The 27,610-nt window shown below is 45.3% G+C and overlaps 1 protein-coding gene across 1 annotated transcript; it reads left to right on the top strand.

Moving 5' to 3' along the window:
- Window positions 1-27,610, top strand: MEP1A (meprin A subunit alpha). Its single transcript, XM_075554081.1, is given in 15 exon segments — window positions 1-90; window positions 92-148; window positions 150-180; window positions 267-317; window positions 3,937-3,977; window positions 4,508-4,583; window positions 9,480-9,597; window positions 11,601-11,776; window positions 16,595-16,816; window positions 17,606-17,755; window positions 20,544-20,759; window positions 21,211-21,684; window positions 22,339-22,512; window positions 24,217-24,517; window positions 27,454-27,610. Coding segments are annotated over 15 exon segments (2,334 nt in total).

Below are 27,610 nucleotides of genomic sequence, written 5' to 3'. Positions count from 1 at the left end.
ATGGTTTGGGCTCGACTCACGTGGTCTATTTCTTTCACCTTGTGTCTTTCCCATGTAACAGCTGTATCGGTAAGTACATTTCTGCTCTCGTGCGTGTTTAGAAATATTGATTCTGGTGTACATTATTCATTCACGGTGTGTTTATTCCCTTTCAGATTAAATCTCCTGCCAGAAGAAATGGTGAGGACCAACTGAAGCGTGAAGAGCTGTCTCTGGACGTTTATCTGTTTGCCAAGACCAGTAACTTCTTTTTCCACTTTCCGCAGTGCACAGTGACGATTTTGTTGAACAGAAGGACATTACAGAGATCAACTTAGGTGGGTTCCGTTGATGGATTAGAAATGCCTTGGAATAGTGAGAAACCCCGGTGCTAGGTGCTAGCGTGACTGAAAAGCACCCCCCCCCCCAACCCGGATAATGCTGTGATGGGTCACGTTGGGGGAGAAAGGGGAACCGGTGCTTTCCTAGGGATTTGCAGAGTTCGGGAAACTGAGAGAGAAAGGTGGTCACATCAGATGTTATAAGAAAGTGACTGGGTCCAAGATAGATCTGGAGATACATACCATGTTTCCATTTATAACCAGTTTCATTATTTTTCAGTTTCTGTTTTGAACATGAGAGTGAATAATGATTCTGCTTGCTAAAGAAAAAGACAGGGCACGGTTAGAGTTAATACGCAGGGCCATTGGGTCTGTTGCAATTCATAGTGACCCTATAGGACAGAGTAGAATTGCTCCTGCATATTTCTGATACTGGAACTCGTTATGAGAATGGAAACTTTTATCTTTCTCCCAAAGAGCAGCTGTTGGTTTCAGATGTCTAACCTTGTGCCCCATGCATAATCCACGATGCTACTAGGATTCCTGTGATTACAGTTTTTAAAAACTCTCTGCCATCGAGTGGTTTCTGACTCATAGCGACCACATAGGACAGAACTGCCCCTGTGGGTTTCCAAGACTGTAACTCTTGACTGGAGTAGCAAGCCTCATCTTCCCCCCATGCAGCAGCTGGTGGTGTCCAACTGCTGGCCTTGGGATTAGCAGCCCCACGTGTATTACCTGCGGCCCCAGAGTCACTTCTAGTTAGTGATGAGAAAAGCTCTCCTCTTTGGGCCAATCCTGTCCACCGACAGGGGCCCTGGTGGTGTAGACGGACTGGAATCAGAAAGGTGAGCAGTTTGAAATCCCCAGCTTCCTCAGGAGAAAGACGGGCCTTTCTGCTCTGTAACGAGCTACAAAACGAAAAACATCGGGGCAGTTCTACCCTGGCCTTTAGGGTGGCTATGAGTTGGCACGGGCCCAATTTTAGTGAGTTATTTTTGTTTGTTTGTTTGTTTATCGACGGACAAACCTTTGTTTGGGCCTCATCGAAGAGAGTAAAGGTAATCAGGCATTCTCTCTTGAACACCGATTCCACCGATACATTTCTGGGAGCAATCGGTCAGGCTCACCATTGTTGAGGAGAAAGGCTGGATCATCATCATCGTCCTCCGTGGTCAGGCTTTGGAAGTCAGGGAGCAGCCTCTGCGTTCTGGGAGTGCTTGGTTAGGACTGGTGGCAGGTGGGTGTTGGTGATGATGAACAGTTTAGCAGTTACAAAAGCTTTGGCACCCCGTGGAGTTTTGCTTTGTCAAGTGAGGGCTGCTTACCATCTGCCAGGAGGGACCTGAGGCTCCTCTAGATAAAGGGGTTCGGTCCTGAATTGACTGGGGCTTGGGCAGCTCATTGATTACTCACTACTTTGGGGTGAGCATATGCTCCTCCTGTTGTACCGCCCCCCCCACCCCCCTTTGGCCTTATGATCCTTGCTACTAACTACTGGGGACAAGGTCTGAGAGGGCCTGCTCTTATCTCTCTGCACGAACCCTGCCTCACAAGTACTCCAGGCTCGCTGTCAGAAAACACATCATTTCCTCCAGGGAAGCCTAGCTCCGGGTTAGTGCCTAATACTTCAGCAGCAGAGACAACAGAAAGCCTGGAGGCTGGTGTCTGTCACAACTAAGTCTGTGATTGTTTCATCTTAACCGTTGTCTATGGATCAGTTCAGAGTTATGGAGGTCAGGCACAGCCCGGACAAGTGCCCCTGTGAAAGGAGGCACAGCCGATGCCGGCTTAGTTCACAGTGTGAGAGATGTGATGGTCCTACCCGATGCCATCTTGGGGGCGTTTGCAAAGGACCTCCCCCCTCCCCCGCCCCCGGCTCCTGAGTTATTGCTGGGTGGTTTTTGACTCAGAGCGAGCCCATGTGATAGGGTGGACATGCCTCACAGGTTTTCTTCACCCATGGGGTAATCTTGATGGGAACAGATTCCAACGTAGTTCTCCTGGGGAGCGGTGGGGGGCGGGGGAGGGCGGATTGAACTCCTAGTGCTAAATCATTTGTGCCACCAGGCTCTGGACTTTTCCAAACAGGGCCCTTGTTATCACGTGAGCCCATGGTGATGGTTTTCTGATTTCCCCATCTGTGAGGCACACGGAAGTGTCATCTAATGATCCTATCTCTAGTATTTTGAGTTTTATGGGCAGCTCTTGGTCACTTGAGGGTTATGACAACAAGTGACATTCTTTTAAATACTCAGGGAGTTTTCCCACCAGGGTCTGTAAGGGTCACATTGTTACAAACAGTGTGCTGCTAGGATGGAGGTACTTGGAAGTGCTGTTTTGAATGCATCTGTTCACATACAGCTCAACTTCTTTCTTACAAGAGCATTGTATTGAGCTTGACCTTGGAGGAAACCATTGTTTTCTTCGTGGGACAGAACAAAACCCACCCACCTTAGCAAGAAGAGGCAAGGTGACACAATGAAAGAGAAGCCCCTAAACAGATCATTGTGAATGAGGGGGAGTGTGGACTGGAGGCCCAAAGCCCATCTGTAGACAACTGGACACTCCCTTATGGAAGTGTCGTGGGGAGGAGATGAGCCAGTCAGGGTGCAGTATATCAACGATGAAACATACAACTTTCCTCTATTTCTTAAATGCCCTCCCCCCACCCCCACCATCATGATCCCAATTCTACCTTACAAACCTGGCTAGACCAGAAGATGTACACTGGTATAGATAAGAGCTGGAAACACAGGGAATCCAGGACAGATAAACCCCTCAGGACCAATAATGAGACTAGCAATACCAGGAGGGTAAGGGGAAGGTGAGGGAGAAACGGGAAACTGATCACAATGATCTACATATAACCCTCTCCCTGAAGGATGGACCACAGAAAAGTGGGAGAAGGGAGACATCTGACAGTGTAAGACATGACTAAATAATGATACTTTATAAATTATCAAGGGCTCGGGAGGGAGGGATGGGAAAAATGAGGAGCTGATACCAAGGGTTCAAGTAGAAAGCAAATATTTTGAGAATGATGATGGCAACCAGTGTACAAATGTGCTTGACATAATGAATGAATATATGGATTGTTATAGGAGTTGTATAATTCCCCAATAAAATGACTGTTTAGAAAAGAAAGTGAGTTTCTGAGACTAACTCTTTGTGAGGATAGGAAGCCCCATCTGTCATCTGCTGTTTTACCTTTAAGACCTTTTAACTATAAAAACAGACAAACAAACAACCCCCCCACAAGTTTTATTGTGAATTAGGTCCAGGTTTTCATAGAAGATGCCCAGTCTTACACTCACCATGTCATCCACCAAGTCATCAGTCACCATGCCATCAGTCCTCAGTTGTCTGTCCCTGTTTCCATCAACTTCTGGGACTCTTAGACACGTTCGACCATTCTCCACCTGAAAACAGTGCAACCAACACTAGGTGATGCTATGCATATTCATCCGCAGGGAAATTTCACATTGCTTCAAAAAGAATTTCAGGCATAAAAATGGATGATTAATGATGTATAGGGACAAAGATGGACTTTATTATGAGAGGTAGCTTTTATAATGCTCATGCAAATAATCCTTTGTATGAATTCCACATCTAGAGGAAGGCCTGGACCTCTTTGAGGGAGACATCCTCCTGCAGGTGAGTATCCAGCTTTCTCCAATGATGTGGTGACGTTCCTTAGGAATTGGCTGTGTCACTGGAGGGTGAGCCTCTGCCCTATGTTCACCCCCCCGCCCCTCCCCCCAGTGGGCACTGCAGAGGGTAGAAGAAAGAGCTCTAGTCTAAGATCTGTGCCCACAAGCACGTCCATATTAGTTGATGATGATAAAGAGAGATGAAAAAATTAGCGCAGAACACTTGAGTCAGTCCGTCTTAAGTGGCCGGTATACCAAACTCTTCGATAAATGAAGGAAGAGAAAGGAGGGAAGTTACGTGTATGGTCAGAGAGGCTAGCTCAGCTTTGGGGGATTTCAGGTCTCCTCTGTTTCCGTCTTAGCGCTTGTCCTGACTCTCCCCCGTCATCTGCCCTGAGCATCTGCAGACCTGGTTCTGAGCGGAGTGCATTTGCATTCGCGCCAGAGTGAGAGGCTCACGAGGGAGAGGAACAAGGAGAACTTGACCATGGGGAAGACGAGGCTTCCGGGTCAGCTTTGTCTTTGTTTTCACAGGATTCCAGAAATGGCCTGAGGGACCCGACCACCAGGTGGAAGTTCCCCATTCCTTACATCCTGGCGGATAATTTGGGTAACTAACTCATCGCTTCTGATTCAACGTTTCTCTCCGTTCCCCTTCCTGTCTGACTCAGAATAACCATCAATGTGTAATCGAGTTCCTAAGTCCTGACGATCTCCTGGCAAGAAAGGCGTGGTACCCTAACAAAGTAAGCTTATGGGACGAAATAGGACCGACTGCTCCTTAGAGTTTCTGAGACTGCACTTTTTTTTTTTTTTTTACTGTAAAATTTTTAAGGGAGCAGAAAGTCTAATCTTTCTCTTGTGGAGCAATTGGTTGGTTTGAAATTGGTTGGTTTGAACTGCCGACTTTGCAGTTAGAAGCCCAACTCTTTAAAAAACAAATCTTAGATTTTCTTTTCTATTATTATTAGTTTGTATTTAATACATATATCATTCCATAGTTGAGTCATATCAAGTAGAATTGGGCAATTGCTACTACAATCAGCTTCCGGACATTCTTCTTCTACATGGACTCCTTGACATGATCTCTCTTTTACCGTCCCCACCCCTACCACTCTACGCCCCTTCCCCTGAAGCCCTTATTCTACTTGCTGTCCCTATAAGCTCATCAGTCCTGGGGTTCCTATACCAATAAAAGCATATAACACAGCTTCAAGAGGGTGACCCCCAGTGACATAACACCTCGGAGATATACCTGATTATGAACAAACAAAAACCAAACCAAACAACATAAACCCAAAATACATTTAAAAAAAAAGGAAACCAGATCAGATCCAGCGCATCATGGGGTGGGGGTGGGGGGAATCTACTGACAACGTTTTAATTGTCCAAGTCAGATTTATGCCTTTGGTCTTCTATGCTCATCTCCCCTAAGCACTCTGTTCAGTGACCCCTTTCCTCCCATGTTTTCGATAGGGGAGTGCTCTGGTGGCTGATTTTCTAAGTTTCATAAATGAATCTTGGGCTCCCACGGTCTTCCACAGCCTTCCGCACACCGGATTCTCGCAATGTAGACTCTGCTACTAAATCCCTCCGTTGATTTCAGAGTATATGGATTGCAATCCTTCGGTGATAGATGGTGGTGTGCTTTTTCCATGTGGACTTAGTTGACTGCTTAGATGGCTGCTTGTTTGGAGACCAGCCTCTAAGACTCCAGACGCTATTTTATCTGATAGCCGGGCACCATCTAAATTCTCCACCACATTTTGCTACAGCACCTGGGTCTTCTGTGTTCCCCTTCTGAGGGCAAGGATCCAGCTGTTGGAGGCCAACTCTTAACCCACTGCACCACCAGGGCTCCTAGATAATAGTTGTGGTGAAGCTAAACATGGTACAAGGTTTACTTGAGGGATGAAGTTTTAGCATATTGCTTTTTTGGGGGGGAGGTTACAAAAGAAACACTTCACTTTTCTGAGCAATGGCTATGTTTATATGTACTTCACAGGTTTATAAGTATTAATAATGAAAAAGTATGGTGGTGTCATGGCTATGAGTTGGGCTGTAATCCACAAGGTCAGCAGTTCAAAAACATCAATTGTCCCTCAGGAGAGACACAAAACTTTCTACTCCCACCAAGAATAGAAACCCACAGGGGCAGTTCTACTCTGCCTGAAGGTTGCTGTGAGTTGATATAGACTCAATGGCAGTGAGATACTGTCTTAAGTATTATTCTGTTTACTCACAAGAAAAAGAACTAAATAAGTTATATTTTATGTGTTGTTGAAAACAATCATTGGTGGAAATAAGGTCAAGGCAGTAGAGATAAACCAGTTGCCATCGAGTCAATTATAACACATGACTTCATTATGGGTGTCACTGTAGAATATGCTCTATTGAATTTGTTAGTGGCTGAATTTTTTGGAAGTAGATCACCAGGCCTTTCTTCTGCAGCACCCCTGGGGGCACTTGAAGCTCAAATCTCAGTTATCACCCTTTGTACCACCCAGGATTCCATAGTAAAGATTTAGAAGCAGCCGTGGAAACATTTCCATCAAGAGTATATGAGAACCAATTAAAAAATAAACAATTCAGCATATGGGGTTGTACCTCTGTATTTGTGTAACATTGAGTCAATTCTAAGTCATAACAACCCGATAGAACATAGTAGAGCTGTCCTGTGTGTTTCTGAGTCTGCAACTCTCGATGACAGTAGGAAGCCTCATCTTTCTCTCTTGGGAGTGGCTGGTGGTTTTGAACTGCTGACTTAACCATTGGCAACCCAGCACTGATCTGGTGGTTAGCAGCCCAGTACATAACCCACGACACTACCAGAGCTCTGAGTTTGCAGACAGTTCCCTGTTTAAAAGTTAACTTTATGTAGAGTGGAATGCAAAATTTGGAGCGTAGAAATCCTCAAAATCCTTAAAACATAAATATCCAAGTCCTTTTGGTAATTTTATCTCTTGGTGAAAATATGCTCAGAGAAAAATTCAAAATCCCAATGATTTCTACCTACACCATTTAGTGTCATTGATTATATTCACGTTGATGATTCTTTACAATAGAACAAGGTTCAAGACTATACTTTAAAAGTCATGGCTTTTGACGAATTTTTGCCTATGATGTGTGTGTGTATAATTTCTGTCACTTCATAAAGTTCCCTTGGGCTCATTTCCAGTCAATCTTCCTATCTACGACCTAAGAGATAACCTCCCTTCTCATTTCCCCCTGTAGACAAGTTTTGCCTGATACAAAACTTCATTAAGTGCCACTGTATAACATACACTTTTTAATGTCTGGTTTCATCTTTATTTTCTCGCTTCTCCCCCTGCCGTCGAATCATTTCTGACTCACAGTGACTCGCTGCTTGTCTCAGTCAATGCAGACTCCTAGCACCCCCTGTGGGTTTTCAAGGCTGTCACTGTTTCCAGCGGCACAAAGCACAGCCTTTCTCTTAGCTTGCGGCTAGGCAGATTGCAACCCAATGCAAAACCCCCAACCACCAGGGCTCCTGCAGAGCGGCTGGTGGTTTTGAACTGCAGAACTTGTTAGCAGCCCAACACACACCAACTACTTTTGTTTTTTTCTTTAGGTCCGCCCATAGTGTGGGCCTGCAGTTAATTGTTTTTTCCCTGGCTACTCATATGCTATCACTTTCCTTGCAGGAGTGTACTGCAAGGTGCTTCTGTTTCCTCTTGGTAGACGTTGGGTTGTTTCTAGTTAGGGAGCATTTAACTAAGAAAGTTCCTGTGATGATTTTTGTTCGTGTCTGGGTCGATACATGGTGTGTGTGTGTGTGTGTGTGTGTGTGTGTGTGTGTGTGCTCTTTTCTCCCCCTGAGTAAGTGCCTGGGAATGGAACTGCTTGATTAGGTGTTGAGTGCATGTTTCACTTTATAAGAAAATGCCCAGTTGTTCTCCAAAGAGGTTGTGTTGTTTTAGACTCTCATTGGCAACAGGCGAGTGTGTCCTTTGTTCTGTTCATCGTCTTTGTGAACACAGGTGTCAGCAGCTTCTTAATTTTAGCCCTCCTAATGGTGGTGCAATGGTATCTCATGTTACTTTTAACTTCCTCCATGGTTAATGATATTGGGCACACTTTCATGCCTTGACTGGTCTTCTGTATGTCTTCATTTGTGAAATGTCCATCTACTTGCCTGATTCCATTTTTACAACTTAGGGGAAAAGAGGGAAAATGATTAAATTAACCACACAGAACTCTCACCATTTGGCCTGAGGATAGCAAAGCAAATATACTTTCTGAAAAACTTGGCTTTCACATAATCAAACTTTCCTTGGATTTATGTGACATCGTCACTCTCGTAGGTCCTTTTTGGTGATACCTTTAAGCGTCACAAAGTACAACTAGGTCATCTCCCTGCTATGTAGTTGATACCGACACCTATCGACTCTGAAAATCCTTCATTAAGTTTAATGCGTACTTTTGTTGTTGTTGCTCATGTTTTTCCGTAAGTGATTTACTGATGATTTCTCTGTTTCTTTTAATGACCTTTGTATAACCTTACGACCTCTGAACTGTGGAATTTATAATTCTGTCCTTTATTAAATAAGAAAAATAAAAATGCAGGAGATGAGTACTTGCTACACTGTCAACAATGTACACGCTCCTTGATGACAGATGTATAAGAAGTACAATTTAACTTTATATGACTGAACTTAATTATTAAATTTCCTTCAGTGAGCTGATGGAACATAAAAATAAACAGAAACCACAAGGCAAGGCCTTATCTTTGTTTCTCTGCAGTATCTTTTCTCCTCTCCCATCCTTATCATCTGCATGCCATGCCAAAGTGTGCGCACCCAGGGCAACAGGAAAGCATTTGAACTCTGATCATTGGTCCACCCAGCGTGCTGTTCGGCATCTGCGGTTCCTGCCCCCTGCAACCCATGTATCTTCTGGTGCATTGGTGTCAAGGCTACAGCATAACATTCTTTTCCATGGTTGCGTGCAGTGCTAGCTGTTGGGTGTAAGAGAAGGCTGGGGAGTTATTTTATGTATGATTTTTATTCAGCCACATACACATGCGTGCATTCTCATTTTGTATTTGCATCTGCAAAGTGCATTGAAAGCATCGCGGCCCATGTCCTACCTACAGTTAGTTAGTTTTGCCATTTTTGAGTCCATGGAATATACTCCCACTCACTGCCATTGGCTCCAATGCTGACTCTTAGGGACCCACTATGGGTTTCCGAGACTGTAACTGTCGGCGGGAGTAGAAAATCCAGTCTTTCTCCTGTGGAGCTGCTGGTGGTTTAGAACTGCCAACCATGCGGATCTCAGCCCAATTGATAACCCCTGTACCACCCGGGCTCTGTAAGGGATATGTATATTTACTATGAAAACAACAGCAACAACTTTCTTATGAACCTCTGTGGGTTTCATAGAGTGGCATAGTTCTCTCTACACCGTACACTCTTTCTACTATCCAAGATCTAAATCATGCATACATTTATTTCATAATCAATATTCTTCTCGATTTCTGCAGACTTGAACGCCAAAGGCGGCATTCTGTATGCCTTTGAGATGTTCCGCCTCAGGTCGTGTGTGGATTTCAAGCCCTATGAAGGCGAGAGCTCGTATATCATATTCCAGAAGTTTAGTGGGTAAGTATGGCATTTACTGTGAAAAACAGGCATGTTGGAACGGAAAATGACTCACTGTGAATCTTAAACTTATGTCTCATTTTTGAATACTCGGTGACAAGTCACTTGGGTCCCGCTGGGCAACAGGGAGGGTTTTCTTACATCAAGCTGTGTTTTCCACTAGAATATTTTACTGGGATATGTAAATAATAAGACACGCTTCATCAAAAGATTTTGACAAGTACAATTCGGTAAGGTTATGTATAATCATCATGTCATTTCTCCATCACCGCTATTCATTTTCAATGGTTTGTCCTCATGCTAAACAAAAGGTCAGTAGGCTCTGAACAAAGACTCTGTTTGCCCCTTCTCCGTATTCCTTGGAATCACTGAGACCTTGGTCTCCCTTCCTTTGTCAGTTCTAAATATCGCATATAAGCGTTACCATGTAAGTCTGCGTTTATGGTGGAGGTGCCTGGCTGTTACAGTAACGGAGATTGCCCAAAGTCCTTGTGTGGTTTCTCTTTAACTGTGGTGAGAGGACATTTAAAATACGCCCGAGGCCCCGCAGAAGGTGTATTTCAAGCATTTCTGCTTTGAACTCTTTCATATTGTCCAGATGAAACAAGACTTCCTTGAGGAACTGAAATCTTTATTCCTTGAAAATCTCAGGGGGAAATAACTGTTTTTTAAAGTTTATTTCAATTATTTAGTACTTTGGCATCTTTTTATTTTCCAAAGAAAACTGTATTTTTCTTAAACATAAAGTGAAGTTAGTTGTATCACATTCCCTTAGCCATCCTTTTCCCAATCCAATTCTCTTCGCTTCTGTGCAGTTGATAACTCAGTTAGTCAATAACTGTAAAAAGGGTTGGCCAGCATTAATCCAACAAGGGGAGCCTCTGACTCACTGCCGTGAGTCAATGTTCACTCAGAAAGACCCTATCCAACAAGGTAGAACTGTCCCTGTGGATTTCTGAGACCATAACTCTTTGTGGGAGTAGAAACCCTCGTCTTTCTCCCTCGGATCAGCAGGTGGTTTTGAACAGCTAACCTTGTGGTTAACTGTCTGACGTGTAACCACCATGCCCCAGGGCTCTTCTAAGGGGAGCCTAGAGGGATTTTAGCCGCCAGTGGCTAGAAGGTGGCCCTGTAACATTTAAGCTAGAGGAGGGACAAGTGGTTATGCATTGGGGCTCTGATCTGCATGGACATCAGTTTGAAGCCGAGAAGAAAGACTGGGCTTTCTGCTACTGTAAATGGTTACAGTCTTGGAAACTCACAGGGGTCCCCGATGAGTCAGCACTGACTTCATGGCCATGAGTGAGGACAAGGTAGGAATGCCCCTTCCGGTTTCCGAGGCTGTACAACCTACAGGAGGAAGTAGCCTCGCCTTTCTCCGTAGGAGAAGCTGCTGGGTTCAAACTGCCGAACGTGCTGGTAGCAGGCCGGAGAGCAAGCCATTCTATCACCAGCACTCTTTCCCTTGCCTGAAACCTTTCCAAATTCAGTGGGGCCGATGGACTGGTGTCCTCTTTGGAATGTCCTGCGGGCACTGTTGGAGCCTGAGTGTGGTTGCACACTTTTATGACGGATGATCGTGTAAACGTTTTATGGAGCTTTAATCAGCATCGCCTGCAATTCAGTCCTCTCAGTCATATCAAGAAAGGTTGCGTAACCATCGCCACAATCAACGTTGGAACCTTTGACTCCTCCTTGTACCCACTGATGTTGACTGTCCCCACCCCACCCCTCCCCTTCCCTTCTGTGCCCCCAGACAATCATTAATCCAGGATCTTCATTTTAGAGCTTGCACAAGATTCCCTCTAAAGCATGTTCCTTATTTAACCATCCTCGATGGCCGAACCATGGACATAGGAGAATGCGGTGGATACTGTCTTTGGGGAACTAAAACAAACCAACCCTGACCAAAGTTCTTCCAATTGATGTCCGAAACCCTACAACAACAGGCACACTGGGACTTAATGCTCTAGCAGACCCTTTGTCTCTTCTCCTCTTTAAAGGTGCTGGTCCGAGGTGGGTGACAAACATGTGGGACAGAATCTTTCCATTGGCCAGAACTGTGACTACAAGGCCATCATCCAGCATGAGATCCTGCATGCTCTGGGCTTTTACCACGAGCAGTCAAGGACTGACCGGGATGACTACGTGAACATCTGGTGGGATGAGATTATTCCAGGTGTGTACGACTCCCACATGGCAGGGTAAGATCAACTCTGAGGAGCACTGGTGATTGGGGGCTTACAGGTTGGGGCTGCCACCTGCATGGTCAGCAGTCCGGACCTCTCAGGAGCACCTGGAGAGAAAGATGAGGCTTTCGACTGCTCTAAAGGTTTATGGTCTCATAAACTCACAGGGGCAGCTCTACTTTGTCCTCGGGGTCGCTATGAGTTGGCCTCACCTGAATGACAGCGATTTGGAAGATCAGATTCTGAGATGGTCCAATTTGTGTGGTCTGAGGCTTTAGCTTTCCCAGTGGCAATCGAGAACACGGAGAGATTATGGCGTTGATAGGTGGTGTGAAAGATTAACAGGTCTAGCTTCAGTAATATGTTAATGAAACTTTAAAAAACTATTATTGATAGGGAGTTAATACATAAATCATGTCATTCCACAGTTCCATCACGCCCAGCAGTACTGTAAAATTGCTACCACAATCAGTTTCCCGACATGCTTTTACTTCCTGTACTTTCTAACATTGTTTCCCTTTTACTGTTCCCCACCGCCACCGTGATAGCACCCCACCCCACCCCCTGCCTCCCTCCCCTTATTCTACTGGCTCCCCTATGGGTTCATCAATCCTGGGTTTCATATACCAAACCTCACGAAACTCTTAATGTACTGGGAATACCTCAACTATCATCATATGTGGCTTTTGTGGAGCAAGTGATTATTTCACATGCAATGTTAATTTTGATCCAAATTTCAGATATAGGTGCACATAGTACATAATTCCCCTTAGCAACATGGAAGAACACCACACTTGAAAAGTGAATGTGGATCTCTGAAAGATTTCTGCCAGAACTAGTATATTTTAGAGTAGAGTGGAACAGCGGCTCTCTCTTGAGATAAAGATGTTGATGTTGTTGTTAAGTCTTGTCCAGTTAGATCTGACATATAAGAAACGCCATATACAAAGAGGAACTCTGGTGGTATAGTGGATATACATTGGCTGCTAGTCATAAGACCAGCAGTTCAAAACCGCTAGCTCTTTGGCTGGAGAAAGAGGGCTTGTTACTCCCATAGGTGTAAGAGTCTCGGAAACTCACAGGGGCAGTTCTACCCTGTCCTGTGGGTCACTATGAGTGGACATCAACTCAATGGCAGTGAGTTTGGAGTCTGGTTTGGCATACAGATGAATGAATGGAGTTTGGTTTGGGTATATAGATGGATGAATGGACCTTGGTTTGGGTATACAGACAGATAAATGGAGTTTGGTTTGGGTATACAGTGGTGCTTGGTCCTGCACCACCCTCACGATTGTTGCTGGGTTCAAAGCTGGGTTCAGTAGGGATCAGAATAGCTAATCTTATCCAAACCACCCTGCGGGGTTTCTTATCTGACATCCCTCTGCCTGTCATATTCAGATAAATCTAGGGATACGTAGTGGTGGGAAATGGGGGAAACTGTGTGGTTTGGAAAATTCTAACTCATAATCAGGATTAGACACTCCTCCTCAGCTCCCACCCACCTTACCATTCAATCACGGAGCTATGTTGTTGCGGTTGTTAAGTGCCGTCGAAGTCCGTTCTGACTCATAGCGACCCTGTACACAACAGAGCTGAACGTTGTTGGGTCCTGCGCCATCCTCACAATTGCTGATACATTTGAGCATTGCTGCAACCACTGCGTCAATCCATGTTGATATTGGAGAGGTGATACTTGTCCTGTTTCCCAAGCCCATTTAGAGGTGACAGGAGAAGTCAGCCCAATTATCTCTCAGGAGTAATTGCATTATAACTGGGCACATTGACAGACGGGAAAGGGAAAGCGAGTCAGATAGCCAAAGTTTGAATAGCTGACTGGGGAGACTCAGCGCATTATTTGTCTTAGGTGTGCACTTCATAGCTTCCTGTGCGAATGTTCTGCCAAAAATCTAGTGAGATGCTAGCAGACAGTCCATTTCTAGTTCTGAAGGAACATGACACCTGGCGCTTTTCAGAGAGCCGTAGGCACGAGGAGCTGCCTTGTTTGAGCGAGCCGGCGTTTCTGCTGAGGTCCTCGGTTGATTCCTTCACCCTGGGTTAGCACCGGTTATTTACGCCACGTTTGCTGATCTCTTATCTATATTTGCAGCAGGTGTTACTCTAAATTGCCTGCAATAATGGAAGACCTGCTGTCTAAGGACAAATCCAATCAGATTATACTGTAGGGTAAACTTAGTTCTCAGGATAAGGACTCTCTTTTACTTCATTGTCAGCAATACTGGCGATAGTGGTTCTCTCCCCAAGTCCAGTTACATCTTTGGGGTAGGAATTCTGTTTTCTAGCTCTGTTCCCTCCCAGGAAGGAAAATCCTCATCACCATAATCAAAGAACAACCTCTGCTTCTGCGAATAGCAAAGGTTGGCAAACTACGATGGCGGCTCATGAACCAGTGCACTTGCTTTTGTAAGCACAGTTTGACCTGGAGGCAGGTAGAGCCATTCGTTTCCGGGTGGTCTACGATGGCCTTTTCACTAAAATAGCACAGCTGAGTACTTACAACAGAGACCCCTATGGGCCACAAAGCCCAACGCATTTACTATCCCGTCTCTTCAAAATAAATTGGGATCCACTCCTGGTTTAGAGGATGACTCACTCTCCACTGCTTCTTATTGTGAGCTCCTGAGGGCAGGACTACAGTTGTCCTATGTACTGCCAAGGACCAGAGTCATCCCAGTTTGTAGTAAACAAAAATCAACCACTCAAACCAAACTCACTGCCATTGAATTGATTCCAATTCCTAGCAACCCAGGAAGACAGAGAACTGCTCCGTTGGCTTCCTGAGACATGAAATCTTTACTGGAGCAGACAGCCTGATCTTGATCCTGCAGAGAGACTGGCCGGTTCCAACTGCTGACCTTTTCATTAGCAGCTAAATGTTCAGTGGGACACACACACACACACACACACACACACACACACATGCGCGCGTGCATTGTTGAATGTTTTAAAAATTCAAAACATTTATTTGCTAAAGCATTCTAATAAAAATATGAGGGCAAAAAGTAATCCATTCTCATCTGGTATGCTTATTAAAAGTTAAGAAAAGCACATCTCATGTGTTGGCAGAAGCTTGCTTAATGTGCCCAGTGAGAATCATGGGAAATCCCAGACTCAAGTTCCAATCTGTCAATCTCCATTTTATGTTCCTTATACTTCTACCACTTGGAGTGGCATTTGAGGACCTAATTGTCTGGAGGGAGTTACTTTCCCCCCTTTGATGTGGATCATTAAATTTTTTCAGTCCTGCCACAACTTTGATCCCTACCAAGTCCCACTGCTACCACGGTGATTCTGTCTCTCAGCAACCCTATAGGGCAGAGTAGAAGTGCTTGCCTGTGTTTCTGAGGCTGTAAGGCTTCCCAGGAGCAGCAAGTCCAATTTTCCTTCCATACAATCATTGTTGGGTTCAAACCACTAACCTTGCAGTCACCAGCACACCCCATAACCTCCTAAGGCACTAGAGCTCCCCACCCCCAAGCCACACTCCACAGAACCCCTGTAAGTTAGAAGGAAGAAACATCAGTTACCACAAGGCCTTCCCCACTGGTGTTTCCAAAACATCCAGTGGCTGCCAGCTGTCTCCAAAGCCCCTCACTTCTTCCATCCAGAATGCAGTTGTGTGTGCTGTCTTTGAAATGTGGTCCTGGTTCCTTCTCCTTAGCGGTGGGGAGAAAGATGAACGGAAAGAGATGCTAGAGAAAGAGATGGAACACGAGGGCAGAAAGTTTAGAGATGGGGAGCGTTAGGAGCATTTTCATTTGGGTTTTCTTTAGATTTTTATTTCAAGCTACACCCTCCATTTTTCTTGGTCCCCCTTTGCCTACCCCCTTTTCTCATTTGATTTTCCCATTACTTCAAAAGAGGGAAATTAAAAATCTGGGACCCTTCCCCATTACAGCAACTGGAACAATAAAGTCCTGGTGATAAGTTAATTAAAAGGATCTCTTACTAGATTCCCATTTTGGTTTTTCACATTGCAGTTAACATTAGCTCACTTGTAATAATCTCCTCATGATAGATGTTTCTTCATAGTTTGAAATAAAAATAATTTCCCCCCTCCGATTTTATTTTTCTCTCATGTGACTATTTTTTAAAATTGAGACAAAATAGCCCAACGTGCCCTTTTCTCAACACTTTACTTCTCTGTTTGCCTCTCAGAGGTCCTTTTCTGAACCCATGGAAGAATCAGCCAGATACAGCTCTGATTAAATGCCAAATGCTGGAGGATTTGGCTACCCAGAAATGTATCTTGACGATAGTTCTGCGTAATTTTTTGAATTCGAAAATCACTTTTCCCACCATTTGGAATTGTTTGTCAGCTTTGATTATATATCTATATCACACATATACATGTATTATATACACACACACTTACACATACATATATAAGTATGTGCATGTGTGTGTGTGTGTGTCATAGATTTTACTTTTTTTCCCCCAGGCACAAAGTGTCCTTATTCTTTTCTTTCACAGTATTATTGGTATATAATACAAGGCACGTGAAGATCAGTGTGTTACTGATAGAATTTGTCTGTAGCTATTCACTTGTTATAGTGATAGGCTCAACATAACCTATGTTAATTAGTCCAACATTGTGTTTGGAATAACCGCCTGCGTGTGTGACCAGAACCCTAGCAGCAATACGTGTACAGATACGTTTCAAACAAAGATGCATTGTTTTGGTTTTATTTGGCTCTTGTTTGTGTTGGTCTGTTGTCTCCCGGGTGCCTGTGGGGCGGCTGAGGGAAATACAGTGACTGAGCAGGACCTGAGACTTCTCACCCTGACAGGTTACCAGCACAACTTCAACACCTATGATGACAACTACATCACTGACCTCAACACGCCCTATGATTACGAGTCTCTGATGCACTATGAACCGTTCTCATTTAACAAAAATGCAAGCGCCCCGACCATCACAGCCAAAATCCCCGAGTTCAACACCATCATTGGACAGCGCCTGGATTTCAGTGCCATTGATTTAGAAAGACTGAACCGGATGTACAATTGCAGTGAGTAGCCCCGGCAAACTCTGACCACAGACGGCCCTTTGACTCGAAGTTCCCTTTCCCTGTTCCATCGTGCGTATTTCCCATGTTCTGGATAAAAGAACATGGGAAAACTAAGTAGCCTCCGTTTTATTCTATTTAGAGTAGAAAACAAACAACATAATTCCTACCTCCCAAGATCGTTGCGGGAAGCGATTATGGGTTTGGGCGTTGCCAGTTGAACGCACTGGGCAAATGCAAAGAGCTGTCGTCGAACTTCTTCAGTTCCCTTTTGACGGGTGGAGCACCAGGCAAAGGGCAAAGCACTCAGAATAAATGGGATTAACTAAGAAAGTATTTTGATTCCTACAAAACGCTTGACCTTGGTTAGCTATTCCTAAAATGACAAAGGCGGTTCCTGTAGGATGAGGGGGCCTCAGAGGACCGTCCAGTTTTCAGACAGACGCTCATCAGTTCTGTTCAGGAAAGTATGCCTAGAAGACCCATTGCGTGTGGACTCCAACACTAACGATAGCATGTTGTTGGCGTCAAAGGACCCGTGCTTTGTACTTATTTAGCCCCTTCATCGTTTGAATCTATGAAGTGCATAGGCTTGTGTCTATGTCGACAAGTTCTAAAATCTAACCGATGAAAGTAGGTCCTGTGCTTTTTGGGGGGTGGGCTGGGGGTATGTGGGTGGGGGAGTCCAGAACCAGAAAGACGTACGATTCTATTGTTTCCGGCCCACATGTTATGTATGTGGAAGGAGACGCCTTAAGTGTCTAACCAGGCAAATGAACATATCATTGACAGCAACGACTCGCACCCTGTTGGACTACTGTGCTTTTGAGAAGGCGAACATCTGTGGCATGATTCAAGGCACCCGAGATGATGCCGACTGGACTCACGAGGACAGTGCTCCGCTGGGACAAGCGGACCACACGTTGGGAGGGCGCTGCACAGGTGAGTGACGAAGGAGGAACACATGGTCAGTGGTCCGCCAGGTTTTGCCTCAATCTGAATGTTCACTCTCAAGTCTGGAAAGCTGAACCAGGACAAAGGACAATTCTTATATCCTGATTAGTATCCCCATAAAATCCACCCAGGTCTGTACCTCCGACGGAGAGATGTCCAGACTGATAAGGACATCTGATAAGGTTGATAAGGCATGGCTTTTGTATGTGAGGATAATGTCTTGAGAGCGGTCTCCTCCGATAAAACTATAAAGTGACTCTCGCTTATCATTTCAAATGTCCAAGTAGTGATGTACAAACATAAGAAAAGAAACCGGTGGAATTAATTGGAATAGTATGATTGATTTAATCAACAAATCCCAAAGATGAGCACTCCAGCATGGAATCACGATGACGATTTTTAATGAGATATGTTATGAGTGTTTTTCATGTTGTTAATATACTTTTTACTATCTGAAATCTGGTCCAGGTTGGACTCTTTCGGCGCATCTCAGCTTGGAGTGGCCATCACTGAAGCGCCCACTCGTCCAGCATAGGGCTCCCCATATTAGACAGCACATCTGCAGATAGTTCCTGTACATGTTCTGTGTAGTGAAACAGCTAGAGTCAGACAGACCGGGGCCCGATATCCACTTCTACCATGGACTAACTGTAGTGCGGGAAGTGATTTGGAAACTTCCAGGTGACGAGGGAGGGAGACACTGCATGGCTCTCCCATCCCAACTGCAGACAAGCAGCTTCACACCCTATGTATCCCCCCATCTTTCTTCTCCCTCTTTCTCACCCAAACCTAAACCCACTGCTATTGAGTGGATTCTGACTTGTATCAACCTTACAGAGGGTTTCCAAGATGATAAATCTCCATGGAAGCAGGCAGCGTCATCTTTATTTTCTATTTCTCTTTTAGAAATCTATGTCATGCATTTCTATCGAAATCATCTCAACCTCTATTTGGAAGCAAGTTGGGTGATCAATTCTGAAAGCTTTAAACAACAAACAAACAAAGCTACTCAGACCGTGGGAAGTCTCTCTGTGCTGAGGGCTGGTTAGGTTACTTTGTCTGGAGGGCCCTGACTTGTCATCCACATGTCGGGTCACATCAGGGAGATGCCAGTTGTATAATCAGGGCCATTCTTCTCCTGTGACTCTTTACGGGGAGAGAAAGCCTTATCTTTCTCCTGAAGAGCAGCTGGGGGTTTCGAACAGCTAACTTTGTGGTCAGCAAACAAGCAACCCATAAAGCTACCTGGGCCCATGTCTCTAAATTTCCATCATATCTTCCAGTCCAATCTCTTCTGTGGGGCCGCTGTTGGCGAATATGTATATCAGTAAAATTAAACAGACAGCTGATCTTTATGTGACAGGAAGTTGCTGGAAAAATGTTCTAGCTCCCTCAAACTCAAAACTGACCGACATCAGGCCGTTAGCTGGTTCATTTAATGAGCCATCAGTGTCTTTTCCCACCCCCTACAGGGGGATTTGGGTGTTTTTTTTCCTGTCCTAGAGAGCATTGACATTGTTCAGGTGAAGCTTAAAATCGAAGGACTCTAAGCATTTTGGGGAAAGGAACCTATCTCCCATTAGAACCCCGAGTAGTGAATGAATACCTGAGCAGTTGGCAGAGCCAGGGCAAGACTTCACAGGTCCTAAGACCTTTGGAAGGGACTCTGACCACAGAAACCCTAGGCCCTTAGGAGCTCGTCTTTCTTTAAGCCAAACGTCCCTAATGCGGAGGCCACACTCCATTGGAACTGTGAAGTTCTCCTGTTGAGAAGAGCATTTGAGAAAGCATGCCTTTCCTCGACGAGTGGAAGCTCAGCGGAGAGCACGTTCAATCCACGGATGCTTGCTGTCAATGCTGCGGGCAGACCCGTCATGTTTCAAGCAACAGTGCCTCAGCAGTGGGTTTGGGAGTGGGTCCTCATCCCAGATGATGACGCATCTGTTTTTCGGCTAGCAGCAGGGGCCATTGGACTTTGATCATCATACATGTGAATCTTCAAAGTCCAAATCCTAAACCTTTGAACCCCAGTTTCTTAGACAGGAGCCCTGGGAGCACAGTGGGGAAATGTGTTGGTGCATGTCAAAATATCAGCTATGAGAACTCCACAGCCGCTCCTTGGGGCATTCTGCTTCTGAAAAGCTTCCAGCAAACCACTCAATCCCCCGCCACCAGGTTCCTTCTGACTCCTAGAAACCTCTAGAAGGGGTCTTCACTGGATCAGATACCCTTCTCTCTCTCCCTCTGAGGGGTTGGTGAGTTTGAACTGCTGACTTGGCAGTGGTGAGTTTGAACTGCTGACTTGGCAGTTAGTACCTAGGGCAATTCTGCTGTGTCCTACAGAATCCCTATGAGTCAGAATCGACTCAGTGGAAAATGGGTTTGGGTTTGCTGGAGATCTCTCTATAAGACCAACTGTTTCCCTGGAATGAATCTGTACTGTAAATAAGGAAGTCAACCATAAATGTAGACTTCGTTTCACGGGCAGTCACTTCCATCAGATTTTGCTGGAAGCCCGTGCTCCCTAAGTCAGAAACAGAGATTTTGTTACCTGTGGAGCCAGGGCAATCCATAGGTCCTGGAGATCCGCGCTCCAGCCAGTGAGGGGGCCCACAAAGATGTCCTCAAAAAGTTGACTGACAAACGTCTTCTTCTGATTTCCCTCAGAAGGGTTCTTGCCTTGGTTGCCTGGGTAATGACTGTGGTTCACTGTTCCCCTTTGGCACCCTGGGCAGCGGGGTGGCAGACATGGGACGCGAGGGTGCTGTCTCCACAGGCGCTGGATACTTCATGTACTTTGACACCAGCTCGGGGACAGCCGAAGAGGCAGCCCTCCTGGAGTCTCGGATTCTTTACCCAAAGCGGAAGCAGCAGTGCTTGCAGTTTTTCTACAGGATGACTGGAAGCCCCTCAGATAGGCTCGTCGTCTGGGTCAAGAGGGACGACAGCACGGGCAATGTCCGCAAGCTGGTCAAGATACAGAGCTTCCAAGGTACTTGCCCAGAGGCACCCACACAAAGGCTGCGTGGCTTACAGTCTGGGAGCACACTCCGTCTATCCTGCTCGCCTCTCTCAGCCTCCTCCTCCTTCTCCTCTCATCCCGCTTCCTCCTCTTTCCAGCCTTCCTTCTCTCTGCCCTTGTTCCCCTCTCTCCTTTTCCCTCCTCTTCCCCTTCCTCCTCCTCTTGTTCTTGCTTATGCTTTGGGGCCTATTCAATTTAAAATATGTTTCTGGAAGACCTGTGGAAGCACTATGTGGGTAAATTCTTCAAGAGTTCATTCCAGGGGTTTTTAGATCACTATTCAGGTCTGGAATGGAACTCTGCCCCCCCACACCTCCACCCCGAGATAAGGCGTGTCAAGAACTTGAGTCCCTAGTGAGTGCTCCGTATCAGAGTATGTTGGACACAGTTGCCACCAACCATTTTCTCCCTTTGTCCTCAGGAGATCTTGATCAAAATTGGAAAATTGCTCATGTGACGCTCAGAGAGGAAAAGAAATTTCGATACCTTTTCCAGGGCACACAAGGTGACCCCCAGAACTCAAATGGGGGGATTTATCTCGATGACATCACTCTGTCGGAGACACCATGCCCAGCAGGAGTTTGGACAGTACAGAACTTCTCCAAGGTTCTTGAAAGGACGGTGAAAGGGGACAGGCTCCTGAGCCCACGGTTCTACAATTCAGAGGGCTATGGTTTTGGGTTGACTTTATACCCTCATGGCAGGATGAACGCCCTGGTTTCTGGGTATACGGGGCTTGCCTTTCACCTGTGTAGTGGTGAGAATGATGCTGTCCTGGAATGGCCAGCTTTGAACAGACAGGCGATAATGACCATCCTGGACCAGGAGCCCGATGCTAGGAATAGGATGTCCTCCAGCATGGTGTTCACGACCTCCACGTCTCATACATCTACAGGTAAATCAATTCTAGCATGATTCAAAACTCCCATCCCCCGGCCTAGAAAGGACCAGCAGGCTCATTCGTATTTGCAGAAGATAAATAAACAACTATTTCTCTCACATGTCCTCCTTAGGCATAGCACCAACATAGTCATGTTGGATCCTTAAGTTTCCAGTGATATCTCCCTTCTTTTTCCTCATTCATTGATCAAGCATCTCGTTAGGGCTTTTGGTGTACCAAACTCTAGAGAAGGCATTTAGAATAGAAACAAACCAGGCATTTCTGGTGCATTGAGCTCCATCTAATTGAGATGACAGACAATGCTCATCGTTTAGAAAATACTCCTCGTTTTCCAGGCTCTGCTGCCAAGAATGAATACACCAATTTCTAAAATATGATTAAATGTAACTGCCCTTCCCTCTTTATTGAGCACATGACTCAATAGAGGCGTGCTGACCCATCACCACGGTGGTTTCCCGCTTCCCAATCCCCAATTTTAATGCTCCTGGAAAGAATATAAAAACAACCTAACATTTCTTTTCCCCCCAGCATTGCTTTTCTGATGAGCCAAGATGAAAACATACTAACCATTAAAGACAAATCAGAACATAAACTATGAAAAGGTCATATGAGTTTTAAAAGCGTTCTGTCTTATTTATCACTTTGCAGCAGTGAATAACTCCGTCATCTGGGACCGGCCATCCAAGGTGGGAAGCTATGAAGCGAATTGTAATTGTTTCAGAAGCCAGGACTGGGGTTGGGGTAGCTTAATCTCCCACGAAATGCTCAAAAGGAGGAGCTTCCTTAAAAATGATGACCTCATCATGCTGGTGGACTTTGAAGGTACATTTGTCGGGCTTCCTGTATCAATAATCTATACCCTGGGCGTTCTGCTGAGTTTTAACTCATGCGTCCTCCATGCACTGGCTGTAACGATGGACTTGTACTTATCAACAATAGTGAGGATGAGCAGGAGTGAGCAGTGTTCTGTTCTGTTGTCCATAGTGTCTGTTTGGGGACTCAATGGCCCATAGCAGTAACAACAACGGCAACACGAAGGGTGGGAATTTTGGGACATATATACATATATATATGTATATATATGATGTTAGAGAACCACAGTTTATGCAATTGTTCAAGGACTCACCTATTTCCATTGTCCTTGGAGGAAGCTAAGATGTTAACATCTTAATTTTTGATAATTTACCAAATAGGAAAGCTTGCTGATTTCAATTTGGTTTCAGTCAATCCGTCCCTGCGAGCCATATGCTGCTTTCTGTAAGTTAAATGAAAATGAGGTTGAATTCTTTTAAAGACAAGAATAGCTGCCATCAGGAGAAGCAGCTGGACTGAAAGTTGGTCGTCCGTGTCACTCAGGTTGACGTCCATTCATAAGGAACACAAGGGATGCTGAGAATATTCTCCAGAAGCCGTCATTGGTTGTTGCCCTTGTTGTTTATAGGCGCCATCATCTTGATACTGACTCTTGGCAACACCGTGTACCACAGAACAGACAACTGCCAGGCCTCTGCCCCCCTGCCAATCGTGTGCACGCCGGCACACACACAGAGATGTTAGAGAACCACCTTTCATGCAATTGCCAAAGTACTTTTTTGGGGGAATTGTTGGCAATGTGATCACAATATATCTTGCCGAGGGTCTTCCTCTTTTTTGCTGACCCTTCACTTTTGTCAAGTGTGACGTCCTTCCCAAGGGATTGAGCTCTCCTGATAACATGTTGAACGCATGGGAAATGAAGTCCTACCATCTCTGCTTCTAAGGAACATCTGGCTGTACTTCTTCCAAGACAGAGTTGCTATTTCTTCTGGCAGCTCAGGGTATACGTCACACCATCAGTCGAAGGCATTGACTCTCTCTTGTTCTTCCTTATTTTTTGCCCAACTTTCACATACACGGGAAGTGACTTAAAAAATGCCATGGTTACGGTCACGTGCCTCTTCCTCCTCAGAGTGACATCTTTGCGTTTTAATACTTTCTTTTTTTCCCCTCTTTTGCATTTTAATACTTTAAAGAGCTAGTTTGCAACAGATTTTTTTGACACCTTCAATCTTTTCCCCATTTATCATGATGTTACTATTGGTCTGGCTGTTACGAACTATTTCCTTATATTGAGATATAATTCACACCAAAGGTTGTATTCTTTGATGTCTATCGGGAAGTACTTCACATTCTCTTTATTTTCAGTAAGCAGATCATGTCATCTGCATATCCAAGGTTGTTTTCCTCCAATCCCGACACCTCCTTCCTTCTTCTCCGAATAGTCGGGCTTCTTGTATTATTTGCTCAGCGTACAGATTGAATAAGTGCGGTGAAAGAACCTGTTGTACACCTCTCCTGTGTTTAAACCATGCAACCGCTCCATGTTCTGTCCCAGCTACTGCTTCTTTGTCTAGATACAGGTCCTGCAAGAGCACAAAGAAGTGTTCTGTGATTCCCATGCTTTGCAATCTTCCACAATTCCCAAGATTAGTGCACTAAGTTATCAATCTTGCTTCTTCCTCATGACCCTTTATCTATTTATTGAAGATATCACTCACCTTCAGAAGACTGAAGTTCCCATTAAAAGCCCAAGGCTGAGCCCCCAAGGCCTGGTTCTCCACGATCAGGAGCAGCAAGCCCCAGAGAGAGGTGCAGAGAAGGCCATGCGAGAGGAGGCTCCACTGGGCGGCCTGGATCGAGGGAAGCCCAGGCGAAGGGCGCGGTCAGTGGAGAACGGGGGGCCCATGGATCACCTCGACTGGTCACAGCACTTTAGAGACCCGTGCAACCCCAACCCTTGCCAAAACGATGGCGTCTGTGTGTTCGAGAATGGTGTGGTGAGCTGCAGGTAGGGTCTTTCGCCCGGCAGACAGGCAAGTCAAGGTCAGTAGACATCATTCAGTGTTGATTTGAGGCTGGTCGAAGGCACTGGTTTCCTTCGTGTCAGCAAACTGTGAGTGGAGAAGCGGAGGGCATGGTAGATGTTTCCTTTTATCTGTGTATTTTACCACAATAAAATAAAAAGATACCGCCCTTATATTAGACCATTAATTACATTGACTGGTCAGATGGACATGACTCCCTAGTTCCTTCCACGACCCTACCAAGGTATGCCCTAGACGGATGGGCTTATGTTGGTGGGGAAGGGAAGGGGTCCTGATATTTCCCTCTCTTGGAGTTGACCCCTTTTCCTTCTTTGGGGCATGGTCTGCATCCTGAGTGTTGGAGTTTCCCCCTCCATTGCAGCACAAGCTAGAATTGCAGCCTGGGGACTTTGTAAGTGCCAGGCCTGGCTATAGGGAGGCCCGCTGGTGCAGGGATTACACTTTAGGCTGCTAACCACAAGGTCAGCGTTTCAAAACAACCAACCACTTTTCAGAAGAAAGCCAAGGCTTTCCACTCCTGTAAAGAGTTACCGTCTCGGACACTCACAGGGGCAGCTCGACTGTGCCCGATTGGATCTCTAGAGTCAGAGTTGACTGGAGGGCACTGAGTTTGTTTGTTTGTTTGTTTTGAGGCCTGGCTGTGTCTTGCCAGAGTAAGACTTGGGACTAAGCTTCAAGTCTTCACTGACTACAGTTGCTATTATTTGGTAATAACCAACACTGTTCTTATTAGTTCTGCAGTACCGTTGTTGGATTTCAAAAATAGTAATAAGGGTATCTGGTCATTTTGACTGCCTGCAATATGTGGTACGCACCTGAGCAAACAAGACTCGCTGTCACAGCCACACTGCCATGTCGGGGCTGTCAGAGCTGGGGCTTGTGCCCAGGCCTGCGTCTCTGCACCCAAACCATGGAGAGCAAATCCACTGTCACCGAATAGATCCCAGCTCAGAGCCACCAGTGGGGGGTGCCAGACCGTCCCCTTTCATGGGAGCGGGTCACCTACAACCTCGTCTTTCCCTCGTGGAGCGGCTCGTGAGTTGGAACCGTGAGCCTTGCAATTAGCAGGTCGAGACCTTACCACTGCACCACCAGCGCTCCATTTGTGAACCCAAGTTTAGATACACTCCTGAACTTTACCTTAGTGAGCTTTAGTGGCACTGAGGGTTAAGCATTGAACTGCTGACTGTACAGTCAATGGTTTAAGCCCACCAGCTACTCTGTGGGAGAAAGCTAAGACCGCCTGTTCCTATAAAGATGTACAGTTTCAGGGTCTCTAGAGTCACAATGAATTGGCATCGACTCTGTGGCAGGGGGTAGGGGAGGGTCAGAAAAAGGAGCCTGGTGGCCCAGTGGTTAAAGCACTCGACCCTAGGTTTGAACCCACCCACAGCTCTGTAGGAAAAAGAAGTGGCGATGTGCTTCTGTAATAATTTACAGCCCCAGAAACATGATGAGGCAGTTCTCCTCTGCCCTATAGGTTGGCTATAAATCAGAATTAACTTGAGACCCGAGGGTTTGGCTTAGTTTGGGTTGAGTGAGAAAAAAACCAAGAATATACATTTGGTGTTTCTTACTGATTTTTAAGAAGTCAAATCCCAGGTAAGAGATGAGGTCTTTAAAGACAAAAATGAATCCAAATTCTCACTACCCTCCACTCCATTCTAACCCATAGCGACTGTGTTAGTCTGGGTAGACTAGAGAAACAAATTCATAAACACACATATGTATAAAAAAGAGTTTTATATGCAAGTGGAGTTGAACATTACCCTGAATGGCTTTGTTCCGGGATAACCTGAACTTTATACTCAATAATACTCCCCTACCCCCAATCAGAATGTATTGAAGTACACAGGAAATTTGGAAAAGTCTCCAAAGAAAGAAAACATGAATAAACTCTTCGTACAAAGACCCATCTAGGCATTTTCACATTATAGGCACTTTCCAACTTACTAATAGGTTACGTTCCAAAGTTAGTTTCATTTATAATTTATTTGACACTCAGAATCCATTTTCCTAAAAAACAGTGATTAAATTCCCGCCTAGCAATTTTCTTAACACCAAAAGTCTCGGTAAGTATAGAGTGCTCATGTGGTTAGGATGCAATGAGATTAAACAACACTAAAAACAAAACCAAAAAAACCCAAACCCTAAAAGCCTAACCATTGTGCACCCTCTGAGTGACAAACACTGGGAAAGGCGTGTGTCTTCATCTTCCCGGGCTCTCCAGGGGGCAGTGGCTCCCCTGGCAGCAGTGTTTGCTTTTCAGTAAATGACCTGGGCATTTCCTTTCTTTTTATTGTGAACTGGGTGATGGTTACAGGGTAGATTCATTTTCCATTCAATGATTTAGTTCCTTTTTTTTTTTTTTTTTTGCCTATTAGTCCCAGGATCTTTTATTTTTAACAATTTTCATGCCAATTTTAAAAAACAATTTTATAATTCTTATATCATTTGACTCAGTGGTTTGAACATATTAAAAGAGTTCCACCATCATCACCAGAATTAATTTGAGAACATAAGCTAAACCTGTTCAAGCCGCAGCCAAGCATGGAGTCAGACCGTGTGGGGAGACTGTCCGCTGTAGTGTAGAGTCTGAGCCAGGGGCAAGCCCCAAGCCTGGACCCTCCTGCTGGACTTACAGCTGCTGACCAAGAATGCAGGGTCTGGAGACTTCCTGTCTGGATTTAAATAATTAATCGAGTGACCTTGAGCAAGCTAGTCAACCTTTCTGTGCAATGGGACTACGAATGGCCCGATAATAGCCAGCACCTTCAGAGGGAGGTTGAAGGAAGCCCAGGTAACTGACACCTCTGGTACTGTGGTGGTGATGGAGGCTACTGGGAAGTGCCTGAGACACAGGTGGTTTCTCTGCAACTCAAGTGTCCTGTCTCTGCAGGTGCGTCACTGGAAATACCCTCTTCTACTCAGGGGAGCGCTGCCAGTCCATGCAGGTTCATGGCAGCGTCCTGGGGATGGTGATCGGAGGCATGGCCGGCATTGTGGTCCTGACTGTCTCCATCCTCTCCATCCTCTCCCAGAGGCCAAAGCAGTGA

This window comes from Tenrec ecaudatus, chromosome 7, assembly GCF_050624435.1.
Source record: "Tenrec ecaudatus isolate mTenEca1 chromosome 7, mTenEca1.hap1, whole genome shotgun sequence".
NCBI classification, from domain to species: Eukaryota; Metazoa; Chordata; class Mammalia; order Afrosoricida; family Tenrecidae; genus Tenrec; species Tenrec ecaudatus.
The sequence above is the reverse complement of the archived record's forward strand: the minus strand, read 5'-3'. Positions and strand labels throughout refer to the sequence as shown.